At 37.4% G+C, this 27447-nt stretch overlaps 1 protein-coding gene across 1 annotated transcript in view; it reads left to right on the top strand.

Moving 5' to 3' along the window:
* Positions 1 to 27447, top strand: part of AAGAB (alpha and gamma adaptin binding protein) — a 42007-nt gene that overhangs the window by 10981 nt on the left and 3579 nt on the right. The window contains exons 2-7 of the mRNA XM_053596182.1: positions 4045 to 4235; positions 4335 to 4431; positions 4778 to 4867; positions 7795 to 7878; positions 24911 to 24993; positions 26327 to 26423. Of these exons, the coding sequence (XP_053452157.1) occupies positions 4045 to 4235; positions 4335 to 4431; positions 4778 to 4867; positions 7795 to 7878; positions 24911 to 24993; positions 26327 to 26423 (642 nt within the window). The remainder of the gene's footprint in view (positions 1 to 4044; positions 4236 to 4334; positions 4432 to 4777; positions 4868 to 7794; positions 7879 to 24910; positions 24994 to 26326; positions 26424 to 27447) is intronic.

Genomic DNA, 27447 nt, shown 5'->3' with positions numbered 1-27447 from the left:
GTGGTAGCTATCACTTGCTTTAGGGCATAGAAAATATGATTTAACTGCTGAAAAACTTTTCTTTTTTGAGACAGAGTCTCACTCTGTCGCCCTGTGTAGAGTACCCTAGTGTCATAGTTCACGGCAACCTTAAACTTCTGGGCTCAAGTGATCCTCTTGCCACAGCCTCTGGGATAGCTGGGACTATAGGGGCCTGGCACAATGCCCAGCTTGTTTTTTGTTTTTAGTAGAGTCGAGGTCTTGCTCTTTCTCAGGCTGGTCTAGAACTGAGGTCAAGCAATCCATCCATCTTGGCCTCCCAATGTGTTAGGATTACATGTAGACGAGAGCCACCATGCCTGACTTGAGCAATTTTTCTCCGCAAAGAATGTCATGATTTGTTAAGTGCCCAATAATTCTACTGGTATTAAATGTGTCCTTTGTTGTCCTACTACTGAAGGGGATAGAAAACGCCAAGACAGTATCAGTGCACCTAGTTTGGAATATACTTACTTTGTCTTTTTTGGCTGAGGTGGCTAAGGGAGAGGGTGAGGTAAGTGTTTTGTGCATGAATGCATGTGTATGTGTGTATAGGTGTATAAAAATGGATATTTGTGAAGTTTTGGGAATTTACCTTGAACTTCATTCTGCTTCCTAATTCATGCAGAAGAGAATATTATCTCATACTGATTGTGAACCATAGAAATCTAGCTACCTCTCTGTGATTGGATTGCTTGCCACCTGTACACTTTCTCTGAGGGAAGGAATATTAGGGTTGACAGGGGGCAGTACAAAGCTGGGCAAGGGGAAAGGGAAACATTGGCCTGTGAAGCCGAAATGTCTTGGCATGAAGGTTTCTTCAGATCTCTTGAATCTTCCTTTTCAATAACTTGTCATGTGGAATTACAGAGGAAGTAAGTTTGCCAAGGAAGTGAAAAAGTAAACAGAAATTACTGGAGAATTGATGTCTATGTAAAAACAGTTTCTGAAATAGGGAAAGAGATTTATATTTGCACTTAAAATTGAAGGAAGGTTTATACTTGCTACTGGAACTAGGTTGACATTTGACTTCCAAAAGCACTACAAATTAACTATCTTAAGCTGCGAAACCAAGTTTGTAACAGACCTGGCGATTAATCACCTAGTGTTTGTCTCTTAAAAAAGTGATGTATTACAGCTCCACCAGGTGGCTGCCAACAATGTGAATGAGAGGGGCTGACTTCTACCAGGAGGAGAGCAAAGCTGCTCTTGATTTTATTTGTGCATATCAGAGTTGGTTATGTAAAAATGCAGTTTAATGAAGGGCAAAAAAGGGAAAGCATTGCATGTTCTTCTTGGAAGTCTGCCTGGCCAAAACAAACAAGCCCCCACCCCCAAACCCTCTCAATATCACTGCGACTCACCTTTGACACATGAATACCCAAATGCCATGGTTTTCTGATGGGTTAACTTTGCTGCACGTCCATTTATAATGGTTCCCTCATTCTTGCTACTATTTTTGGTGTTCCTAAAAAGGCAGAGAATACTTTTGGTTTGTGACCGTTAGAGGCTTGAGTGTGATCTAGCTCAGATGCCAAGTATCATAACATCACAACGTGGTAGCAAAGAATGCTGGTGACCTAAATTCAGTTTGGGGCTCTGTTCCTATTAGGCAAGTGGCTGATTTTTTTTCTGGACCTCAATTTTCTCATCTGTGAAATGAATGAATTATATTAGCTGATCACTAGAAACTCATAGCCATGCATATAAGCATTTGAGCCATATTGTTTTAATTTGGAAAAGAATAAACTTGTTAAGCATTTGAAGCCAAATAGAAAAGAGGAGGGAGGAAAGCTATATTTAGTGTAGACATTTACATTTTTTAAGTTAAAGTCTACATTATGATATTGATGATAAGAACAAGACAGCCTTCAATATTCTCTCTCTAGATTTAATATGGCACAGCTGTGATAATAAAGTCCATATGTGGCCTCACAGAAAGTATCTGATTAGACATAAAATGTTAAAAACAAAACAAAGAAAACCCTGATAAGTAAATTGAGCTATCATCTTGTTTAAGGCAGCACAGAGAATTAAAAAACAAAAGCCACCAACTATTAAAACGTTGAAATGTGAAATTCATTGCCACAACTTACTGGTTCTCTTCCTATCTAGGTTTAGAGAAAGTAGATAGTTTCTTTCTGTGTGTTAAGTAAATATCTTAATAATTTAAAAATCAAAGGCAGTATAAAATTGAAATCCTAAGAGTTCTATGTAATAAACATTAGTTTGTTCCTTTGTATTCTAAACATTAATAAAATGATCCATCCTTAGTGGATTCAAAGCTAAATTATAGTCAGTAATTATATGCCATTTAATTGATTTTATTTTTTCTTGTTGGTTGAAGACACTGATTTGAAAAAAGCAATAACCCAAATTCGATTCTAGCTTTTTAACTCTACAACTAGTTTAGGAAATATTAAGGAACAGATTGTGGCAGTGATAGGAATCTTAGTCTCTTTGCCCTTCAACCTTGCCCCTTCACAATGAGTGAATTCATTCCTCTATTTTATTCTTTGTGTTTCCTCCCTTAAAAAAAAAAAAAAAAAAAAAAAAGAGTCAAATCAGGCTGGGTGTGATGATGGGTATCTATAGTCCCAGCTATTCAGGAAGCTGAGGCAGGAGGATCACTTGTGCCCAGGATTTGAAGGTTACAGGGAGCTGTGAGTGTGCTGTGCCACTGCGTACCTGCCTGGGTGACAGAGTGATACCCTGGGGTAAAAACATGGGGGGACGGTTTGTAATTTTCCTTATATAAAAGGTAAAACCTTAAGTTTATTTTAAATTTAATTTTTTGTTAAAAAGGTGGTTTTCATTTTTCAGAAGACCAGTTCCTCCTAATAACCAGGTAATGAAGCATTACCAATAAAAAGAATGCACGTGTGTATATGCCTGCACGCCCATATATAGTGTGTTAATAGATTATTACATATTATTCTTAGCAGTCTTTGGGACTAAATAATTTCCCCATATCTTTAAGTTGAGCAAAAAATGATGGCAGATTTCTGAATACATCATCTTAGCTCTGGAATCTAAAATCTATCTTCTAGTTTTCAATGCCCTGCTAATTATGAGTTGTATGTGTTCATCTTAGTATGTGTTAAACAGCGGTTGGGACCATTTACTCTGTATTCTTCAATAAGCCTATTAGTCTTTTGACTTCTGTAAGCTCATTGGCCGCTTTTGTTTAAAATGGAGGTTGGAGACATGGGGGTGAGAGATGGGAGTTTGGGTTAGAACAATTTCTAATGTCTTTTCACTTCCAAATATTGTATGACATAATGTGTCAAAATGCTTCGATGACTCTGCTACCACATCTATATATATTTATTTGTTCATCATTGACTTGTTTCTTGCTGTGGGGATTTTTTGTTATACTGATACTTGGATTTCTAAAAGTTATAATTAAAACACTTCCTATAATTTTCTTGGCTGTTACAGATTTAAAACTTGCCAGTAATGTCTTCATCAAACAAGTATTTGGGTTGGGTTTCAAACTATGAACAAGGCTGAACATAAATGGAATTGGGGTCATTTATCAGTAGCCATTCTTTTATTTCATAATGTAATCAATGTCTAAGCATTTGTTTCAAGGAGTATCTATGAGGCTTTTCTATTTTATTAATGGTTTAGCCTTAATTCTGTCTTTTAACTTGCAGTAAATACAAAATAGTTACAGATTCCATAAGATTTTTATAGTCTCCCACCTTCTGTGAAGTATGTAAGCAATAAAATGAATGTAGCTATCATTCGTTTTCTGGATATTTGGTTAGATGACAATTTTTTTATTCTATAGTCTGATTTTTGCATTATTGAAGAAAACAAACCAGTGTCTTAAATTATGTCACCATTACTTTTATAATCAAATGATTAGAGAAGAAAATGCCTTAATAAATACAGAGCCTTTTGAAGTTCTTGCACAAAGAACAAGGCAAAGTACTAGATTAATCTGACATTTTATTGAGAAATTCGACCAACATGTATTGGTTTTGCACTTTCCATTATAATGTTGTGTCATTTATCTAGATATCCTTGGAGCAGAAGATCTTACTGTGGAAGTGACTTCCAATGATGCTGTGAGATTTTATCCCTGGACCATTGATAATAAATACTATTCAGCGGATATCAATCTATGTGTGGTACCAAATAAATTTCTTGTCACTGCAGAGATTGCAGAGTCTGTCCAAGCATTTGTGGTTTACTTTGACAGCACACAAGTAAGATGTGTTTTCTCTGGAGCTTTGAGTGAAAAATTATGGAGTGCTTTTTAACCCCTAAATTTTATGTTTCTTTTCTGTTGTTTTTGCTCCCTCTAGAAATCAGGTCTTGATAGTGTCTCCTTGTGGCTTCCACTGGCAGAAGCATGGTTACCTGAGGTGATGATCTTGGTCTGTGATAGAGTCTCTGAAAATGGTAAGGAAAGCACATGGGATGGTAGTCGGTATGTATGTTTGCCATGCCTTGGTAAACAGAGTACATCTGTTTCCTTAACTTAAATTGTGTATCTTCTGTGACTTCTTTACTTTACAAAAATATTTTCATCTCTTTCTCTTTGGAATTTTGTAATATTGACTTTTTTAAAAAATGGATACTTATGGGTTGAGAAATCATCTTTTTTATATTATTTTATTTTAGATGCCTAGAATAAATTTAGAATAACATTGACATGAAGGGAAATACATTGAGATTTGTAGAAAGTATTGCAGGAGTATTTACGTTTTGTTTTTACTTACTGAGATTATTTTGCATGTTATTTTAGGTGTAAACAGACAAAAAGCTCAAGAATGGTGCATCAAACATGGCTTTGAGTTAGTAGAACTTAGTCCAGAGGAGTTGCCTGAGGAAGATGGTAAGTGTTTATGTGTTGGTAGAAAACATGACATTTAGACTGAGATATGAGAGGTTATTTTGATTCAGAGAAGATGAATCACAGCAAAATTCAAGACATATTTTTCTTCCAGTTATTTGAAAAAATTTGAGGAAAATTCACTGATGTGGTTTTACCATTTATTTGATTTCACCACCCATTTTAGGACTTTTGAAAATATTTGGGTGTTTTTTTATGGATAAAGGTAAGAGATTTCTGTCTAAAATCTTTGTCATTTCCTCAAACCTTATTCTTTCCTGCTGCCAAAGAAGGAGAGTGAGACCTCTGTTTGTAGATAAATCTTATGTTTCTTATTTTGAATTTGTAGTAACCTAAGGCTGAATTCTCAGGAACTCCAGGGAGCATGTCAGATCTCTATGTATATCTTCTGGACGTTTAAAACCAAAAATAGACTGAGAATGCCCTCCCTTCCTCCTCCTACCCAGGGTAGCTCTCCATTAAGTGTTTTCTGCTACTGTCTGGACCTTCGATTTCTTTCCCCTCATCTTCCTCCCTCCCCAGTTTTTCTTCTCTTTTTTTCCTTTCAGTATACCTATTGTGGGTCCTACCAGGATAAGATGCTTTCTGGTCCATCAGAACCTTAGAACCTGGTACAAGAGATAAAATGTGTATGCAAATAATTGAATTACCAAGTGGGAGCCATAAATAGTATAGAAGAAGTACTGATGCTGTGGTATTTCAGATACGGGAGAGATTATTTTGGTTTAGAAATTCAGAGATCATGTTGGCACCAGGAACTCTCACAAGTCAACTGCTCCACAGGGAAGAAGTGAGAAAAGTACTGAACTTACAGTTAGAGGACCAGCAGAAAGGTGGCATTGACAAGATGCCAGCTGTTCCAAAATACATTTTAGCAGGGGCAACTAATATGAATTTGAAGTACATAGATAGGACATAAACAGTCATTATATGAATTTTTTAAAAAGGAATGAATTTTTTTTTATATTCTGGCTTATTTAGAATTTTTCCAAAATCCTGTTACCTTTGATAATAAAACCCTATCAGAGAAGAAGAGAACAAAAATGAAATAAAAAGGGTGATTATATCTTTTTAAGTATATTCAAAATTAGCAAGTGCAGCTTCTTTTTTTTGTGGTATTCTAGGTCCCTTAAAACTTGTGCTCTGTTTTTTGTGTGTAAACATACATGTAATTGATGATTTCTGGCAGTAGAAGTTTGCCTTTGCCCTATTGTCTTTGGGAGTCAGTATGTGACAGTTACAATATTGGAATCTCTGCTCCTTGATACCCCTATACTTCTCCTTGCCCTTTGTCCGAAGAGTGTTCTTTTATTAATTCAGCTTAACTTTAAAATAGGTTTTTTAACATGTCATTTTTAGGAAAGGTAATGAAAACCTTCCTAGAATTTTATTAATATAAGCTATTCTTAAGCCATATTTCCTCATCTTTTATTTGCATGTATTATTAGAACATTAACATTGAACATTATGCTTATTTGTATTAAATTTCATCTTACTCTTCCAGCTCTTCCTTTCAGGCCACAATTTTTGGTTCCTCTTTGTATTATCTAACTTATTAGTTATTCTTTCAAGAATTAAATCATTCATAGTTAAGATAAACATGCCTCTTATCTCTTCATCTAATAATTCATGGTGATAATCTCATCTCAGAGTGTTTTCAGTTTAATCTTCACCATATTTTTGTTAGGTTGGTATTCTTTAAATGATTCATCAATCCATGAAACATGTGCTGAGTACTTGCTGTCTCTCAGGACCTGTGTTAGAGAGTGGGCCTAATGAACTCAATAAGACAAAATTCCTGCTGTCAAGGAGTTTCCAGGAGAGGTTTATAAATCGTCAGTCCTAGAATACCTTTCCTCCAGGAGAGTTGTGCACGGAGTAGTGTCATCCCTCTTTGAGAGTAGCATAAGTGATTTGCCCTTATCAAATAGCTAATAAGGGACAGAGCCAAGGTTCAGATTAAGATCTTCTAACTTCAAATTCTGTGCTCTTCCTGTTAAGCCACCCAGGGCCAGGCTAGGCCACTAGAAACAGTGCCTCTGTGTTCTGCAAACTCTTAGGATACTTTTCTTTTTCAAGCATTTCTATTGTTGCTGTTATTTTCTGCTGTTATTTTTCGTATGCAGTCAATGGAAAACTATTTCTGCTGTTATTTTCCATAGGCAGTCTTATGACCCTCAGTATCTAAAGGATCTCCATTTTCTTTGTATACAGTCATACCTACGTTGTAGCTGAGAATACCACTTTTTTCTTGTTGTGCTTAACTGGGATTATTAACCTGTTATTTTGAGTAGCATCAGTCAAATTCACAAACATAATAGTACCAATACTAAACCTATCAAACTAGTTATAATGACCCCTGTCCTGTCTCTTGCTTTTACAGTTGTAGTAATTTCACTTCTCACTCTTCAAGTATCTTTCTCTGATCAAGAAGTTCTTTGGGTATCTGTCATAAGTAATACTTATTATTCTATAGTTCTCAGCAGAGCATTTGTAGGATTTTATAGCATACTTAGAAGATCATACCCACCCTTAGGAATCTCACTCTCTATAGATGACCAAGATTAGTATCTCTGGTACTATGCCTAGAGGTACTATGCCTAAATACAATCTTACATTTTCAGGAGAAGGGACGGGTTCCACTGGTGAGGCAATAGGGGTGACTTTGCAAGTCTCTTATATTGTGTGTATGTAATTATTTTCATGTTTGGAGTATTCTTATCAGGAGCTCTAAGCTCTATATTTGTTTTTTGTCCCCACAGTATGAATTAATAAGTAAATGAGCAAGATAATTAAACCACAGTTATTTGAAGATATGACTTGGGGGGTATATCACACATTTATATGAATGTATATATGCATGTATGTGTGAGTATGTATATAAATATGTATTTTCCCTCTCTGATTAGATGACTTCCCAGAATCTACAGGAGTAAAGCGAATTATACAAGCCTTAAATGCCAATGTCTGGTCCAATGTGGTGATGAAGAATGGTAAGTAATGGGGGGCTAATGTCATTTTTTCACCTTATTCTTTTTAACTTTTAAATGATTCAGATATATGTGGAACTGTTAGAATTATGTGAAATTTATAGATTTATTTCAATTCCCTGCTTGAAGGAAGAGATAAAAGTAGCATTTCTAGAAATTTTAAATATATGTTAATATTTAATTCAATACAAATTTAGAGATAGCCTGCAGCATTGTCTTTGGCTTTGAGAAATACCTCCAAAATTTCAACACATTAACTTTATCATTAAGGAGCACGTGTCCCAGCTGTGCAGTCCAGGTGTGCACATGTCAAATGCCGGGTCACTACGCAAGGCAGTCTGTGATAAGTGCAAAATGATTGGTGCAGGCAGTGAGTACATAGAGTCGGAGATGCGGCCATTGTGTTAGGCTCAAGTCTGTAGTGAGAGCTTCGAGGAGAAGGTAGGACCTGATGGCAGTCTTCATGGGATGATGAAGATTTGGGCTGATGGAGTAGAAGAATGACAAGCAAAGGAGGAGCATGGCATCAAGGATAATGGTTGTATAGTCTAGGGTCACTGGGAGAATCTTACCTAGCAATTGGGGTTAGCTTACAGAGAGGTCGGAATGCTAGGCAGGAGAATCTGGGCTTTTTCCTATAGGGATTGGTGAATCGTTGGAGATTTTTTTAACAAGGGAGTAATACGAAGAGGTTGGTCTTTTAATTAAAAGGTTAATGTCATTGTGTTGTGCAGAGGGAGTTGGTAGTTGAAGCAAGTCAAGGTAGAACCTGAAGTCAGGGAGACCAGAGGTATTGCAGCAGCTCAAGAGAGAGGTATTTGGACCTGGACTGAGATGTGGCAATGGTCCTGGGGCTTCTGGAAGGCTGGATCTGAAATGCAGTCTGAAGAGGGTGGACTACAGCACAGTAACCTCTTACAGTCTGCTTTAGTTTGCTAGGGCTGCAGTAACAAATTACTACAGCCTAGATGACTTAAAAAAACACGAATGTATTGTCTCACAGTATTGTAAGCCAGAGGTCCAAAAGTAACCTGCCAGTTGGGCCAGGCTCCCTCTGAAGGTGCTAGAGAGGGGTCTGTTTCAGGTCTGTTTTCTAGCTTGTGGTAGTTAGTTGGCTTGTGGCAGCATAACTCCAGGCTTCACATGACATTGTCCCTGAGTGCCTGTGTCTACTTTTCTCCTTTATGTAAGGATAGCAGTCACATTGAATTAGAGGTCTACCCTGTTGCAGTATGACCTCATCTTAACTATCTGCAGTGAACCTGTCTCTAAATAGGGTTACATTCTGGAGTATTGGAGATTAGAACTTCAACATCTGAATGAGGTAAGGGGGATACAATTCAGTCCATAACATAGTCCTTCCGGAATTGCTGCCTGTGTAACGTTTTTCTTTCTTCCTGCTTTCGGCTGCCTCAACAAGTATGCTTTGCGGAGTGAAACACTACAGAAGGACTGAGAAAAATATTTTACAGTTAGCCTGCCCACATCTTCCATGAGATAAAGGGTCAGGTGGAAGATTAATTTATAGAAGTCGAATATTTCACCTCAATTTTTAGTAGACACTTGAATGTTTAGAGAGATTGGCACCCATTAGCTTGCCTGAGGTCTAATCTAATCCTTATTATCATTGGAGAAACTCCTCTGGCATAATAAGGTATTTCTTTCTCTTCTTTCCTTCCCCTCTCTCCTTCCTTCTTTCCCCTTTTTCCTTTCTAGGAGAAATTTTTTTATGTCTGTTACATTAAATTGCAAAGATACTAGATTTTATTATATTGCTATAGCAATCAAAAGAAGGCCCTCATCGATTTAGAAGAAGCAAGGAAATTTTACCCTATGTTGTTACCTCTCTGTTACGAAACAAACTCAGGTTACAGGTTGGTCCTTCTCATTCATTCAGCAAGTCTTTGTTGAACATTTACCATAATGTAAGGCATTGCTGTAAACCAGGCGTCCTCAAACTGCAGCCCGCGAGCCACATGAAGCAGTGTGAATTGTATTTGTTCCCGTTTTGTTTTTTACTTCAAAATAAGATATGTGCAGTGTGCATGGGAATTTGTTCATAGTTGTTTTTTTTTTTAAACTATAGTCTGGCCCTCCAACGGTCTGAGGGACAGTGAATTGGCCCCCTGTTTAAAAAGTTTGAGGACGCCTGCTCTAAACTATCTACACTACGAAAATAAGTTTAAGATTTGGTACATAAACTAGATCAATTTAGAATAAAATTATATTCAGTGATGCTTGTTATATTTATGAGAACTATTTTAAGAAAACCTTATATGGCTTCAATCACTTTTTGAAAAATCTGTCTCCCAAGTTCATATGTTAAAGAATTACTGCCTTGTAATGTACACTTATGACTATAAATTTTGAAGCTGGACTGAACACACTTTATTACTTTGGAAGTGTGGTCAAATATGTCTTCTGAAAAAAATGCCATTTTACTTGTCTTAAGTGTTAAACAATATTCCTAAAGGAATTGCAAAGCGAAGAGGCACATTGTGGATTACTCATGGTTCTTTGCCCTGAAGTGTCTTTGCTTTCTTCTTTTTCTCTGTAGGGTGCAGGTACATTGGTTTGCTGTTAACCAAAACACACAATATTGCCATTAGTTTAATTCCACGTTTAAGACGATCATGGCCTGTGTAGTATGAGGGAAAGTTAACTATCTGTGGTCTAGGAGAAGCCTGGAATATGATGCAATGACATTTGGATGCAACCCAGGTCTTCAGAAGCATGAAGGGCATCCTTGTAGATCTCTGAATCTTACTTGAGAGACAGAACTCTTGGATTTATGGTGGGTCATATTATTCTTCATAGGAGAGTGACCCACCTCCTGATGGGTGATCTGTCTTCCCCAGCTGGGTTTTCTTAAATGTCTGAATGTTGTCTGCCAGCAAATGCTCACATTGGTTTATTTGTTTTAGGGATCTCTGTCTTTTCTGCTCCTATTTATCTTCCATGTTGTCCTCTTTTTGAGTTAATTTTTAAAAAATTTGTGGTTAAATATACATAACATAAAATTTACCACTTAAACTTTTTTTTTTTTTTAATTTTAGAGATGAGTTTTCCGCTATGGTGCCCAAGCTGCCCTTTAACTCTTGGGCTCAAGCAGTCCTACTGCCTCAGCCTCCCAAGTAGTGTTTTGACCATTTTTAAGTGTGCAGTTCAGTGGCAAAATGTACATTTGCATTGTGTTATAACCATTATCACTCAAAAAACCTTTTTAAACCAAGAAGTTTTTTAAATCAAAAAGTTAGTTGTCAAAGTAAGAAAAGATAATAGAGGTATTAGAGGGATACCTTTTTCAGGACACTAATGACTGATTTTGTTGTCGTTTTGGTTAGAAAAATTACTGTAATCACAGGTCATCCTTTGCGATTATTACATTGGGAAATTACATAATACCAATTAATTATTTGGGATTATGTATTGTCTAGCATTTGTTGAGCAGTAATGAAACCTTTAGATTATGCCATGCTAGTCTATAATTTTGTACAGTTGCAGAAAACTATTTGTTCAAAACACTTTTGAAAAAATCCATGTAAGGCTCAATGTGGTAGCTTATGCCTGTAATCCCAGTGCTTTGAGAGGCCAAGGCAGGAGAATTGGATGAGGTCAGAAGGTCAAAACCAGCCTGGGCAACATAGCAAGACCTCATCGTCACAAAATTTTTTTTTAAAAATTAGCCAGGAGTGGTGCTGTGTGCTTATCTGTAGTCCTAATTACTCAGGAGGCTGAGATGGGAAATTCATTTGAGCATAGGAGTTCAAGATTGTAGTGAGCTGTGAGTATGCCACTGTACTCCACTCCAACCTGGGCAACAGAGTAAAAGAAATTCTATCTCAAAAAAAAAAAAAAAAAAAAAAAGTTAATACACAGCAACCAAAGAAAAAAATACGTGAATTGGGCTTCGTCAAAATTAAAAACTTTTATTCTTCAAAGGATACTATCAGAATAGTGAAATATAACCATCAAAGTAGGAGAAGCTATTCATAAAACAAATATTTGATGAGGATTAGTAGAATCTATCTAGAATGTATAAAGAACTCTTACAACTCAATAATAAAGACAACCAAGGCTCAGCACCTGTAGTTCAGTGGTTAGGGCACCGGCCACATACACCGGGGCTGGTGAGTTTGAACCTGGCCCAGGCTTGCTAAATAACAATGACAACTACAACAAAAAAATAGCCAGGCATTGTGGTGGGCACCTGTAGTCCCAGCTACTTGGGAGGCAGAGGCAAGAGAATTGCTTCAGCCCAAGAGTTTGAGGTTGATGTGAGCTGTGATGCCACAGTACTCTATTGAGGACGACATAATGTGACTCTGTCTCAAAAAAAAAAAATAAAATAAATAACAAAGAATTTGAATAGATATTTCTCCAGTGAAGATTCACCAGTGACCCCGTAATCACGTGAAAAGATGTTTAATATCATTAGTCATGATGGACCTTCAAATCACAATAGAATGAGATGCCAGTTCACACCCATTACGATGGCCAGGAACAAATCTTTTCTGTCCATTTTCAACTTAGCACACACAAGAAGATAATAACCAGTGTTCTTGGGGATTTGGAGAAAGTAGAACCCTCATATACATTGGTAGTAATGTTAAATGATGTTATAGCCACTTTGGGAAAATAGTAGCTGCTCAAAAAGTTAAACATGGAATTGCCATATGACCCAGCAGTTCACTCCTGGGTATATATTACCCAAGAGAACTGAAAACATGCGTATGCAAAAAACTGGATAACAATGCTCATAGCAAAAAGTAGGAAAAACTGCTGGGAAAAAATGTGGCATAGCTGTACAATGAGAAAGTATTCAATCATAAAAATGTAGTATGGGCTTGGCATGTAAACTTAGCACTTTGGGAGGCTAAAGTGGGAGGATTACTTGAGCCCAGGAGTTTGAGATCAGCTCGAGCAACATAGTAAGACCCCCATCTCTACAAAACATAAAAAAACTAGCCCAGGCATGGTGGCACATACTTGTAGTCCTCCTTGGGAGGCTGAGGTAGGAGGATTGCTTGAGGCCAGGTGTTTGAGATAGCTGTGAACTGTGATGGCACCACCGCATTCCAGTTTAGGCAGCAGAGATACCCTGTCTCAAAAAACAAAAGAAAATGAACAAACAAAAATGAAGCAGGGATACATGCTATGATGTGGATGAATTTTAAAAATGTGCTTAGTGAAAGCCAGGCACAAAAGGCCACATTTGGTAGGATTTCATTTATATGAAATGTCCAAAATAGTTAAATTCATAGAGATAGAAAGTAGATTAGTGGTTCCCAGAGGCTATAAGAGGTCGCTAATGGGTATGGAGTTTCTTTTGGGGGTAATAAAAATGTTCTGGAATTAGATAGTGATAAGGGTTGCACAACCTTGTGAATATACTAAGACCCACTGAATCATATACTTAAAAAGACTGGATTTTGTAATGTGTGAATGATACCGCAATTAAAAGAAAGAAAGAAAGGAAATGATACCACTAATGGTGATAAATGTAATGGCAGAAAAGATGTTAGTGGTGTTAGAAGAGGGAGAGGTGGAGAACATACTAATACAAGTTGGTTAAATAAGATACATTATCTTATTTAATCCTCAGAATATCCGTATGAGGGGTTCAAAGAGGTCAAATACTTTCCTCAAAGTCACATTGCTCATCAGTCTTCAAACTTGTTTGCACATTTAAATCACCTGGAGAACTTTAATAAACTGGGATGCTTTTAAAACTTATGCCAGGGATGGGTAATCTGCGACCTTAAGGCCCCTGACCTGTACTATGTTGGCCTCACCCAGACAGAACATTTATATGAGAAGGAAGGGGGAGCCGCAGTAATTTTTAAGTGCCTCAGGGATTAACATATGCAGCCGTGGTTGAGAACCACTGACATAAGTTGTAATCATCTGATTCTAACTTGTAAGAGTCTGTGCTTAATCCACAGGAGTCTGTTCAGGATTTTGAAAGCTGCATTAGCCCCCTGGCTGACTTGCTACCTCTCATTCTTAAATCCATAGTTTCATGACTCCTCTGACATGCAAAGCCAGAGGAAGAAGGTAGGATCCTGCCCACTATAGAGTTACTTCCGGGAAAAGGTAAAAGTAATGGACACTTCCTCTACATACTTCCCCTGTGCTTCTTGATAGTATGGTTTAGTATCATGAAAGGATCACCAGTGCTGTGTTAAACAGTCCTCCTTGAGATCTGAAAGAAATAATACAGCCTTTATAAGTAGGTAATTGTGTAGGGCCATAATGTAGACTCTGGGTGTGTCTGGGCCATCTGAGTTCTCTTCTATTGGCTTCAAATCCCTTGTCCATAATTTGGGTTCTCATTTCAGGTGTTCATTCATTCGTTTAAAAACAATGATTATTGAACACTTGCTGTGTGCTTAGGATACATCAGTAAATAAAAGGAAAACAGTTTCCATCTTTGTGAAGCTTTTGTTCTGGTGGGAGGCTTTAATCAGTAAATAACATAAATAATAAGTTACACAGTTTTTTAGATTGCTTTTTTAGATTTAGCATTTATATGAATAAAGCGATGAAGGTAGGTCTTCTTGAGAGCTTGAGATTTGAGCAGGGAGATGAGGTATTTCACCATGAGGGTAGCTGGGGAAAGAGCACACCACGCATAGAGAATGGCTACAGCAAGGGCCCTAGATTCAGAGTATGCCTGATCTTTTTGAAGAATATCGATAGACTCACTGTAGCTAAGAAGGAGAGAGGTAAAGGAGGACCAGATTATTCTGGGCTTTGTAGGCCATTCTAGTAATATTGACATTGATTCAGGCTAAATTGGGGAGCTCTTGCAGAGTGTTGAGTAGAAGAGTGACACGATCAGACGTAAAGTCTAAGAAGATCTCTCTGGCTGCCGTGTGCAGAATAGATAATGAGGATGAAGAGGAACCAAAATCTCTTAGGAGGCTATTACAGTATCCCAGGTGAGAGATAGTGGCAGCCCAGATGAGGGTTGTAGCAATGGAAGGGGTAAGAAAAAGTCAAATTCTGGATATGTTTTGAGGTAGAGCTACTGTGATTTCCTGATGATTTGGGTGTGAGGTATGAGAGAACGACAACATCAAGGAAGACTCTAGCATTTGGGCCTGAGCAGTTTGAAACATTGGTTGCCATTAGTGAAATGAGAAAGCTGCAGAAGGAGCAAACTTTGAGGAACAGGGTGACATCCCGTTGGCGAGATGTGTGGAGTTTGGAAAGAGAGGCATATATAGTAGAACCTCCGTAATGACCATGTCCCTACATTGACCACCTCCTTAAGTTGACCTAATTTCATAGACCGGACATGCACCACATGTATGTATCTGTACAGTAGGCCTAGTTCCTTATGTTGACCACCTGTGTATGTTGTTCAGTTCATTACAGTTCCTTGGGTGGTCAGCTTACAGAGTTTCTACTGTATTTAATATATGGCATTTAAAACCTTGATGCTGGATGAGATCACCAAGGGAGTAATTATGGATATAGTAGAGAAAGAGGATCAAGGACAGTTGGATAGGGAGAAGAGAAGGAACCAGCAAAGAAAACTGAGAAAGAATGGCCAGGGAGGTAGGAAAACCAATAGAGTGTGGAGCCTGGAAGAAAAGCGAAGAGTGTTTCAAGGTGTGAAGTAGTGGTCAGCTATGCCAGTGGGTCATGTTAGATAGATTGACTTTTGTATATAGCAGCGTGGAGGTCATTCATGACTCTGAAGGGCAGTTTTGGTGAAGTAAGTTTAAAAGATTAGAAGGAGAAAAGTAGGAAATAGGGACTGTGAAGCACACTTTTGAACATTTTTGCAGGAAAGGTGAGCACAGAAATAGGTGGGAGCCGGTGAAAAAAGTGTGGTTGAGGTTTTTATTTTTTAAGATGAGAATAAGAACAGCATGTTTGTAAGCTGATGGGAAAGATCCTGTAGACAGCAAAAAACCTATGAAGTAGGTGAGAGAAAGGAGACGTGTTGGAGTGATGTCCTAGAATAGGGATAGAGGGATGGGCTCGAGCGTGGAAGTGGAGGACTGGCTTTGCACAGGAGGAGGAAAGTAAATCTTTAAAGAGAAGGAAAGGGAGTGTGTAAGTCCAAAAGTGGCCAGTGGGGAGATGTGGCATGGGATCTGTGGTAGTTTCTTCATTTTTCCCAGGGAAGTAAGAAGCCAGGTTATCAACTGAGGGCAGGAGGAGAGAGGAGAAAATGTGAAATAGTCATCTGGGAGAGTGAGAGAGTGAATGAACCTACAGGTGCCAGGTATGATTGCCAGGCAGCATAAGGGGCCCCCTTGAAACCTGGGATTACAAATTCAATGTCAGGCAGCGTGGCTGTGTGTGTTTATTCACTTGTTCATACCTCAGCTACTTTAAGCTACATGGGTGCAGGCATGGAGTAGTCAGTTTGCTTTTACCAAGTGAGTATGTCATAGAAAGAGAGAGGCAAGGGATTATATAACATACATAAGAGATTAATTAGACGATGGGCCATGGAATTAAAACTGAGTAAGAAGGGGTGAATGGAAAGCAGTAAGAGTGGGTTAGTGAAAAGTGGTAGTTTCAAGGTTCTGGTGGAGTTGAAGAATAGTTGGGGTGAGGCACTATAGGGAGGGAAGGAGCTGGAAGAATACCTGATGCAGAAAGTTGAGATTACAGTGGGGTTGTAGTTACTATTAATAATGAGGTCTTGGGCGTGATCCTGGCAGAAGTAGGATAGAGGACAACAGTAGTGAAAAAAATACTCATTGAACAATGACAGATTATTGGCAGGATCATCTCTTTATTGAACTTGCTGAGAATTAAGATACTTGCCTTATAATAAAGATAGTCCGTGTGAGAATATCAGTAGGCTGTGATACTGAGAGGAGATTTTAGGAGTAATTTAATATAATGATTCTCAGCTGAGACCAGTGGAGTGCATATCATATGCTACACATGTCCTCTGAAGATGTTGATTTTCCTGGCTCCCATCAAGAGTCACTTAACTATAAAGCACCGTTACCAAAGGGTTGATAGGATGTACCCTCTTGACTGCATTGAATAGAAAACTGTTAAGAATTTTTGAGCTAGTCTTTCTCATCCAGTATAGGAGTGGCTTTTGTGACATCTTTACCAGATGACCATCTACCATTTTTGTTTGAATGCTTAAGTAATAGGCAAAGTACTTTGTGACGCCATCATAGTCTACTGATATTCTCACACAGACTTTATTTATCTTTATTATAATTGCATCTAGATGGCATCACAAAGTACTTAGCTGCCTATTGGCTCACGCCTGTAATCCCAACATTTTGGGAGGCTGAGGAAGGAGGTTCGCTTGAGGCCTGGAGTTTAAGACCTACCTGGGCGACATAGAGAGACACCGTCTCTACAACGTTAAAAAAAAATATTAGCCTGATGTGGTTTTATACACCTGTAGTCCTAGCTGTGCAGGAGGCTGTGGCAGGAGGATCACTTGAGTGCAGGCATTTGAGGCTCTGGTGAGCTATGATTGCATCATTGTACTCCATAGCACTCTGAGCAACAGAGGGAGACCCCGTCTCATTAAAAAAACAAATTACACAGAGATATCAGTAATTCTCAGCAGACAGAATATCTTTTTATGCTGATAGTTTGGGAAAAGGTATTTATTTTACTTTGTGTCATAATGCCAAGGAGAGCAGTGAAAATTTTATCTGCCAATAATGTATTTTCCCCCAGCTTCTATCCTATTACTAGCTTTCATTTCAATCATTCTTCTTCCCAGTCTCCCTAGGAGGTAAAGAAAATTCCAACAGAACTGGAAGAACTTTAGCTCAGGGTAACTCTGAAGTGATCAAGGGAATGGGATGAATGGGGATTGTCTAACATAAGTGTGGAAAGACCAAAGCTGAGAAGAAACTTAATTGAAATCTGTATTATAGGCATATATGGACTTGATTTGCCATAGCCAAATATGGACTTGATTCCCAAATCTCATATTGCTATAACTGAGGGACATTCCCTACAACTTAAAGTGGTTTACTAATTAGAAATTAAAATGAAGGCATTACTGAACTGTAATTTATGGAATAATTTGCACTAGGAGATGATCCAGGCAGAAAGTAGATAGATATGGTTCAAAACAAGGCTACAGTGAATTTTCATCAATGACAGTTGAACCTAATTCAAGTTAGGAGGTACTTGGCTTAAATTTTTGAGGCTGTTGTCTTAGAAAGAAGTCTTATTTTTTCTTCCCAATATTTTTCTATGCAATATTTTTTTCTCCTAGATCTTCTAATAGTTAGGTTGACCCAGCTTCTATGTATTTGTGTTTTATAGAACTTAATAAGGGAGAAAAATTAAAAAATTAAATTAAATTTTACAAAGAACTTTATAAGGAGGATTGTTTTGTTTGGCATAATGGTGTAGGTGAATTAGCCAGGCTAAAGGATTTAGAACATAGAATCTTCATGTGTGCATCTGGTAGGACTTCTTCCTTTTCCATACAAGAAAAGACCTCCCAGGGAAGGAATTGTGACTTGCCTTGAATTTGTAGCTAAGGTGGGACCAGATGGCTGATCTTCCTGACTAGGAGAGTTATGTGTTTTTCTGTTATAGTGTGTTGGTTTCCATTATTGCCTGGTTAGAGAGATGAGCAGAGTAGTTAGGTAATTTACCTGGGCTGCCTGGGAAATCACTGGCAGAGCCAGAGGAATTCATTAGCTTCTGACCTCCCTGAGCTTAGGTGCTCTGGCATTTTAATGAGACTCACTGGAAGTAATGATGATATTTGAAATTTGGGGCTTTTTTGCTTATTGCCTTTAAATAAATACTTCTAAATAGGCTGTCTGAAATGGTGTGGATACTAATTCTTTCCCATCATTTCTGTGCTTAAGCCAAAGTACAGATAAGGCTTGGGGAAAATTAATTTAATAAATATTTTTCATTCTTTGTAAGGGAAAGATAGTTCATATTTATTTTAAATTATTTTACTTGGTACTCACAACATATTATTCTCTTCAGTTTGAGTTATATAACTCTTATACATAGTAGGTGCTGTTAATTTTTTTTTTTACTTAATATCAAATTTAAGAGCAAGTAGGCTAAATTATAGTACTATAGTCATAAGCAAATTACTATCCTAGAAAGAGATTTAAAAATCTTCCTGATAGATATAACTTCTGTATTAACTGGTAACTTAGTTTTATATTCTTGGCTCTACCAATGTCTTATTTCATAAGCTAAAACATGAATTTTTAAAAAGGGTTTTATTGCTCCCAAAAGGATGAACATTGATTCTTCGGGAACAACAACAAAAAAAAATCTTACACTTTTTGTGTATAAAGCACAGATAAATGTATGGTACATAAAAATATATATAGCATATTTCTGTGTTATTAATATTTCAGTGTGAAGGGTATGCCACAATTAGGGGGAAAAGATGCCTAAAGAGACTCCTGACACAGGCCATAATGAATGGTTGAGAAACAGTAAGCTGAAGGATCTAGTTGTCTGTACTAAGCTCTACTCTAAAGGAAATCCTAGATGCCATTGTATTCATTGTTAAGGTCAGTCTTCTAGGGAAGTCATTTTCCACTGTGTGCTAAAGGGTTGATTTCAAATGGTCTAGGAAATGAAGTAGCTAAAACTGCTTTTACGACTGAGTGGTGCTTTTTAGGTATCTCTAGAAATATCAGTTTGCTTACTATATAACCTTTTCTATATTGTCTTTCTTTAAATTTCCTCAATCTAAAAGTCTGGCTATAGGTCAAGGAAAGGGATATAGATAAAATCTCAGCTGCTTAATTGAATTACTTATAGTTCCTGTCAGAACCTGGTTTATGGCTATAGAAATCAACCATTTGTGTCTGTCATTTATAATTTGATGTCTCTTTATTGTTACTGTGAAAGAAGAAACTGAGTCAATGCTTTTTGCCAAATGTGACAAATTTTAAAAGTTGATTTCTTCCCCTACTCCTCCCTTTGGTCTCCAGGGAGATTGTCTTATCTTTCGATTTGTCTGGACCATCAAAAAGTCTCATCACAAATCCAAATGATCTAGGCATCACGTTCAACACTGTGCCTTGAACTTGGGAGGCACATTGTAAGAGTTGGTTTTGGGGCAAGGAAAAGAAGATGGTTGCCAGAAGCCTGATGAGTTGATTTTGTGTTTTACATAAGTTGTTCTTTACTGTTTCACCCAGGAAGGTAATGTTATACACAGTTTAAAGTTTAATGTTACCCCAAGACTGTCCCTGGCTTTGTCATCTGAACACTGACAAGTGATGTCGGGGTTTATTCTGCATTGGTGACTCTTGGGTACTCATTGGGTATTTTGACAAATATCACAGTGGAGTGAAGGACAAGGAAAGGAAATGCTGTGATCTTTTACTGTTTCTAATCAGTGAAAGATCAAACAAATATTACAAAATTATAACTTTGACCCCCCAGTCGTAAGTAATAATTATAGAATTTGGTTTCAAAAGCCCAGAGAGTTTATTTTCAGTTTATTTATTATAGTTTAATCCGTTATAATGGAGGTAGATGATGATTAAGTCAAATTTTAATAAGAGAAACAATTCTTTTATATGGCAGTTTTCTGTTTTCCCAAAATAAATGTGAAGAACCGATCATCTATTAACATGTATCCTCATACATTTATTTGATAACAAAATTCCAAGACAGAAATCCCAGATTCCAGTTCAAGGAATCATTTGCAACTCATGTACAGAGTAGTGGTAGGAAATGAGTACCTTTAATGTAAATTTTGTAAAGTAAATGATTAAATAAAAATTTAAATTTAATGTTACAGAAAATGAGACATCAAATTAGTGAGAAGAATGGTTAATGAAGGTTCTGTTCAGGTCTGTGTGTGACCTGGAGGAAATGATTTCATGTCTTCGGACCCCGGTTTCCTAATCTCTAGGACGTGTAGAACTCTAGGATACCATAGAATTATACTAACATTACTTTCTATGAAATTGAGTTCCTTGAGTCTGAGTGAGTTGGACCTCTTTTTAACTTAGCACCTAATATTGTGGAACTGAAAACAGTTGTCTGTGAATGTTGTAGTAAAAAATAAATAAGATAAATGCTGATTTCTGTGTGTGTGCATATATATGGCATAATTTGGTGGGGGAGATAATGTTACAATAGAAAAAGGGGGAGTGAGAACTGTGAAAAATTAAAGATAGAAGGGAATAAATGTATGAGTAAAATCATGAGGCTTTGTTTTTAGAAATCACTCTTAAAGTATCCGTAAACAAATGAACAATGGGAAATCTCTTCATATTAGTCACCGTGGAAGGGTTCCTCTTCTGCTGCCACCTTGCAAGAACATTTTTAGTGCTCTTCCTTTGGAATTATTTTTAGAGCTGGTTATGAGGGTCTTGTTTCATTATACTTTCCACACATGGTTCTGAGTGATTTTTGACTTGATTCTAAACATTCCTTCCAGGATTTTCAAGAGCGTGTGCTTCAGGCTTTGGAGATAGAACATTGTGGAGCTAGGACTCCAATTCATCCTTTATCAAATCTGTAAATTCAGATGTGTATCATATTCTTTGGTCAATAACGGAGACATGGGAGAAAAGCAGGAGAATTAAAAGGAAAAAATACTTATACTTAAAAAAAATTACTTTTCTCCTTCCCCATACTAAAATTTCCCTTTTTGCCTAGTTTTTTAAATTCTCTAAGTATCTCGTGTAATGTTAGGTCAAAATTGCTATCTGAAATGCATTTTATATTTCTAAAGTAACGATGTACTTTTAGATTTGTAAAGAGAATAGGCAAACAGTTTTATACATTTCAAATTTTCTTGAGATGAGATAGGTTCTGTAGATTTGTTCTTAATTTGAATTTATATGTAGGTTGGAATAGGTACATTTACCTATTAGCTGTAATAGCCCCTGTTTGTAAGTGTGAATCATATGTCGGTCAAATGTTTGTAACTCAGGGACTGCCTGTACTTTCATTTTTGTCTATGATTCCACTGGCGTCAAAACCAGACTACTGAAACTCCATCAGATGTTTGTAAGACTAGAGTTTAGTTACTTAACAGCTTCCTCTTTCTGCATCCTTAATGTTCCAGAAGCAGCAGTTAAATAGGTGAATGTGTGTAGTCCTTCCTAGCGTAGTATTTTGTGGCTTCAATAAAACCATAGGTGCTAGAGCCAATTTCAACAACTACCTGGTAAAGGAATAAGTCCTTCTTGACAGGGATGACATTTCCAGACCCTGAATCTTGGGGAGAAAAATCTAGTAAATAAAAAAAGATTTATGTAATTCTTTTTTATGAGAAGAATAGTTGTACAGTAGGGGCATGTGGGCAGAATTTTAATAAACATTGAACCAGGCAAAACTGAGAGGTTTTTTTTTTTTTTTTTAAGCCATAGGTGTAGAAAATAATGCCAGTGTTTTGAGCAACATTAATGTATGAGCAGTCTGCTTGGGATAAACAAAAATGAATTATTTTTCTAACAACATCAATTTGCATGTTTCTAACTTTTTAAAATATATAAACAGTGGGACATAATAAACTTTCTTATTAGCTGACTAAATTCTCCATTGTTTATAAGAAAATACTCAGCAAACGTCCTTCCAGCTGATAATTAGTCTGAAACCTGATTATAAACTCATAACATCTGTGAATCTCATTAAAAGGATTCTGAAATTTAAAGTCCTTTTTTTCTGTTAAAGTTGTTAAAAAAAAAAAAAAACTTAAGCCCATCTAATTCCAAGTTACTGTTAAGAGATGCTAAAACTGCCCTTTTCCTTAATGAAACCACAGACTTCTAGAGGAGAAGGGTCCTTGTGTAGTAACGGGCTCATTTTAATTTGTCTAAGATCACACAGGTAAGCAGAGCTAAGACTGAAACAGGTTTTCTGACTACTATCCTAGTTCTCTTCCCATTATTTTGACTTTTTCATAATTTTATACACTAGAATTGGAACATTAAATTTTTTTCAATTTTTTTATTGTGAGAAAACATTTATAGCATTAAACCATTAAATTTCAAAAAATCTTTTTGAATACATGAATAATGGATGAATATGAAACAAAAATCAAAAGGTACACAAAGGTGTGTAGTGACAAGCTTAGCTCCCACTCCTCACTGCCGTCCCTCCCAGGTCCCCTCCTTGCAGCCAGCCACTATAAAGAATGAGGCATTTTAAGTAGACTGCTTTGGTCTAATAATATGGAGAAACTGACATTGTGTTGCATTATTCTTTATGAGTTGCAGTCTGGCCTAAGTTTAGAGAATGCTCAACAGAGAAAAAACATAAGCTGTGGAATTGGAATATGGAGAGATTTATGAATTGGATTTGAAAATTACCCAAAGTCTATGTTATTTCCAGTAAACCTCCATAAAAGTGAGGGCTCTTTTACAGCAGTGGTTTATTACTCAGATATTGCCTTTTGTACAAATAGCTTTAAGTGTAAGAGCTCTCATGTATCCTTGTGACAGGTAAATCCCTGTTTGAGTATTGCGTAACTGCATTCAACTGCTTTAAAATCAATTGTAGGTTGGCCAAAAGAAAGAACCATGTTGATGTTTGAATAAACATCCTCAGGCTCTGAAACTGTCCGTGCAGTGCTCGGCATTGATCTACTCCTCTCGGGTCTCTGAGCCTGCGGGTCCTACCTTGGGTTGGGCACACTCAAACATTTGGATGAAGTGGAGTGGGCTCTAGGAATACATGTGCCACTTTGACCACACTGCCACTGTTGAGGTTGCAGCAGCCTCTTTCTTAGTGGTGCCCAGACCACATAGCCTTTAAAGTATAGGATGAGTCCTGGGTTGATGAAAAGCTACCGCTAATGCCCAGCAGGCCACACAGTTAGGGCTTGGCCCTGTTTAAAAGGCCAGTCTCCTCAGGTAAAAGGAAGAAGGAAGGAAAGGGCAAAATTTCTCTTCCTGATACCTCTGGGGGAGGAATACTGGTAACAGGTTTCTCTTGGCGGGGGAAAAGGTGTAGGAAGTTTGTAGGTAGTTTAAAGAAAGAGATGACAGTTCAAGGAAGGGATAGCAAGAGGAAAGGTGAGACGGGAGGAAATTGTCTTTTTGAAAGAGTAGTTCTTTGGCTTTTCTACCGTTAGACTCCTGGAGTGTGGCTCCATTTTCTACTCTGAGGCAATGTTATTCAAATTTCTCTGACCCTGAGACTTTTCCTGAAGTACTTAGTAAAAGTTGAGATTCCCTGGCCTCTGTCCTAAAGATGCTGAGTCAATGAGTCTGCGTGGCCTCTCGGAATACAGGGGTGGTTTTAACAAGTGCTCCAGGTGGTTCTGGGGATGACTCCTGGATCAAGCCTGGCACTTACACTTTTGTCAGTCAGTTCTAGATGTTCTGCCCCAGATTGTCCTCTGTGGTAAATCTAAACATGAAAAGTACTGGAAACCTGAACTGCAGATGGCTCATTAATATCCAAATTAGAGCTTTATTTCAAAAAGGATGTATATTCTGTCTCACCTGTTATTAATACCATGGTGTTGATTTTTAAAAATGTTTCTGATTGTTTAAAACAATGGAATATGAATGCATATTAAGTGCTGTTAATCTCTGCAAATAGACCCACTGAGTGGTCTTTTGTTTGTTGGCCCTGCCATTATTGATATTTTTGACCTGAACTAATAGTCTGTGATTTTAAATGAATTTATTCAGAATTGAGAGTGTCTGGTAACTAAAAATAACTTTTTTTCTTTTGAGGCAGTCTTATTCTGTCACACTGAGTAGAGAGGGTGTCATGGCATTGTCATAGCTCATAGCAACCTCAAACTCATTGGTGATCCTCTTGCCTCAACCTCCCGCGTACTGGAACTGCAGACATGTGGCACCATGCTTAGCTTGTTTTTCTATTTTTAATAGAAATGAGGTCTTGCTGTTGCTCAGCCTGGTCTTGAACTCCTGAGGTCAAGCAATCCACCTACCTTGGCCTCCCAGAGTATTAAGATAAAATATTTTTTTTAAATAAAAAAATAGTTATAAATTTGATAACCAAGAAGATGCCTTTGTTTCATCATCATAGCCATTTTCACAATTTAAAATGTAATGAAAATTTTCAGTGATTGTGGGTTTTTTTTTTTCTTCAGATAGGAATCAGGGCTTTAGCCTTCTCAACTCATTGGCTGGAACAAACCGTAGCACTGGGCTAACAGAGACGCGTCACTCAGAGGTAAAGATTTTTCTTAGATATTTTTTCTTGTTTGTTTTTAATTTCTCCTGTCATCTTTTCCTTTCCATTTAAAAGGTGGCACAGAATTTTAAAAATAGATGAAAGGAGAATCTAAAACAACAGCCTGACACCTGTTGAGAGATGACCAGTTCAGCTCTTGCTAAAGCAATAAGCTCTTTCAAGATATTTGTAGTTTGGGTTGTTCTGTGCTTTTTTGCTAAAGTGTTTCTTAAAATATGTTAGGATTTCCCTGGAGCATAAACTTGCCTCTAGGTCTTTAAATAGAAAATAAAATTGCTGGTGCTTTTTTAGTATAAAAAGGCCTGTACAAATCCATGGCAAGGTCCCTGCCCTCAGTGAGCTTCTGATTTCAATCCTTTGTCCTCAGGAAGTTTGGCCCAGGGTTACCTTGGTCAGCATGCCAGAAGCAAGAGTGATTTATTTAGTGCCACATTGTCTTTCTAGGGATCTTTTTCATCAGCCTCTGAGATGAGGTTCTGTCTTAGCTAAGATGATTTGTACATTTTTACATTTTGACTACAACACGTCCTTGAGTGAAACAAAAACTTGTTGTTGTTTTTGAGATAGAGTCTCATTTTATTGCCCTGGGTAGAGTGCCGTGGCATCATAACTCATAGCAACCTCAAACTCTTGGGCTCAAGTGATCCTTCTTGCTTCAGTCTCTTGAGTAGCTGGGACTATAGGCGCCCTCCACAATGCCCTGGCTACTTTTAGAGATGGGGTCTCACTCTTGGCTTAGGCTGGTCTCGAACTCCTGAGCTCAAGCAATCCAAAAGTCACGTTTTTAATAGTCTAGCAGAATCATACCACTTTCTAGTTCTTCTTGAGGGAAAATACTCCTAGGTTAGTGAATTTTTAGCCTTTTTTTTTTTAATTTTATTTATTTATTTATTTATTTTTTTTTATTGTTGGGGATTCATTGAGGGTACAATAAGCCAGGTTACATTGATTGCAATTGTTAGGCAAAGTCCCTCTTGCAATCATGTCTTGCCCCCATAAAGTGTGACACACACCAAGGCCCCACCCCCTCCCTCCGTCCCTCTTTCTGCTTTTCCTCCCCCCCATAACCTTAATTGTTATTAATTATCCTCATATCAAAATTGAGTACATAGGATTCATGCTTCTCCATTCTTGTGATGCTAGCCTTTTTTTTTTTTATGTGATTTTATTCCATCTTTTTTCTTTCTTTGCCTCCAGCTCCTATTATTGCTTCTCTAAGACCAACCAGGGAGTGAAAGTGTGAACCTTTCTGGATTTAGTTCTGAAGTAGTCTACTGTTAAATTGTTGCTTATGTATATTTTCCTCAAACAGCAGCCCCATTTGCCAGCTGCAGATAGGACCGAATCCCTTTCCAGTCATCAGGGAGGTGCATCTAGCACAACAGATGCCCAAGGTGATAGCATTGTGGGTAAGTCCCTCCTTTGGCTACAAGCTTTGTGAAACTTGGAATAGATGTCTGGGAAGAAATTATTGAGGGGGGAAATGACTTTAAGCACCGAGAAGGGAAGAAAATTGATAGTGTATCACAAATGAATATGAGCCTTGCCAATGGCTGTCAGAAAAAGGGAGAAAAATAAATATATAACAAACATGTGGGCACCATTTTCTTTTTGATTCCCTTGATTCAAATCATCTTAGCTAAGACAGAACCAAGTGGTGAAACCAATTTGTGGCTCCGTATTCTGCAGTTTTCTTCATAGTAGTTAACAGTAGTCAGAATTGGTGACAAGAATAATACGAATTTATAAATCCTTTCTCATCCTTTTAAAGTTCTTCTATATCCACTTTTCTTATTTGGTTATGAAGTTTGGCAGAGAAGTTATTTTATGGAGACGAAGCCCAGAGAAGTTTAATGAATTGTCCAGTGACGTCTAACAAGAAGAGCCTGGAACAGAAACTGGAGTCTAATCTGCTGTCCAAAGCCAGAAAGCCAAGGAGTTTAGTTGACAATAACTACAGATGTTGTTGGGGGAACTACTGATGTCACAGAGGGTTCAATGAATTTTTAAAACTACTTTTTGTGATTATAAGTTAATCCATTCAGAAAACTCAAAGTGATTAGTTTATTAGTTCTATTAGAATAGAAACATTAAGATGGAAAAATTATGTATAATCTTTTTATTTACAGCTTATTTAGCCTTCTCAATTGGATCCTTCCTATTGGCTTTTATTTATTTGTTTGTTTTTGTTTTTGAGATAGAGTCTCATTTTGGCACCCTTGGTCAAGTTCTGTGGCATCATAGCTCACAGCAATGTCAAACTGTTGAGGTCAACATAGCTCACAGCAATGTCAAACTGTTGAGGTCAAGTGATTCTCTTGCCTCATCCTCCCAAGCAGCTGGGACTATAAGCACCCACCACAACACCTGGCTATGTTTTTTAGGGATAGGGTTTTTTGCTCTTGCTCAGGCTGGTCTTGAACTCCCAAGCTT

This window comes from Nycticebus coucang, chromosome 6 (assembly GCF_027406575.1).
Source record: "Nycticebus coucang isolate mNycCou1 chromosome 6, mNycCou1.pri, whole genome shotgun sequence".
NCBI lineage: Eukaryota > Metazoa > Chordata > Mammalia > Primates > Lorisidae > Nycticebus > Nycticebus coucang.
Note: the sequence above shows the minus strand (reverse complement) of the source record. Positions and strands in the feature narration are given on the sequence as shown.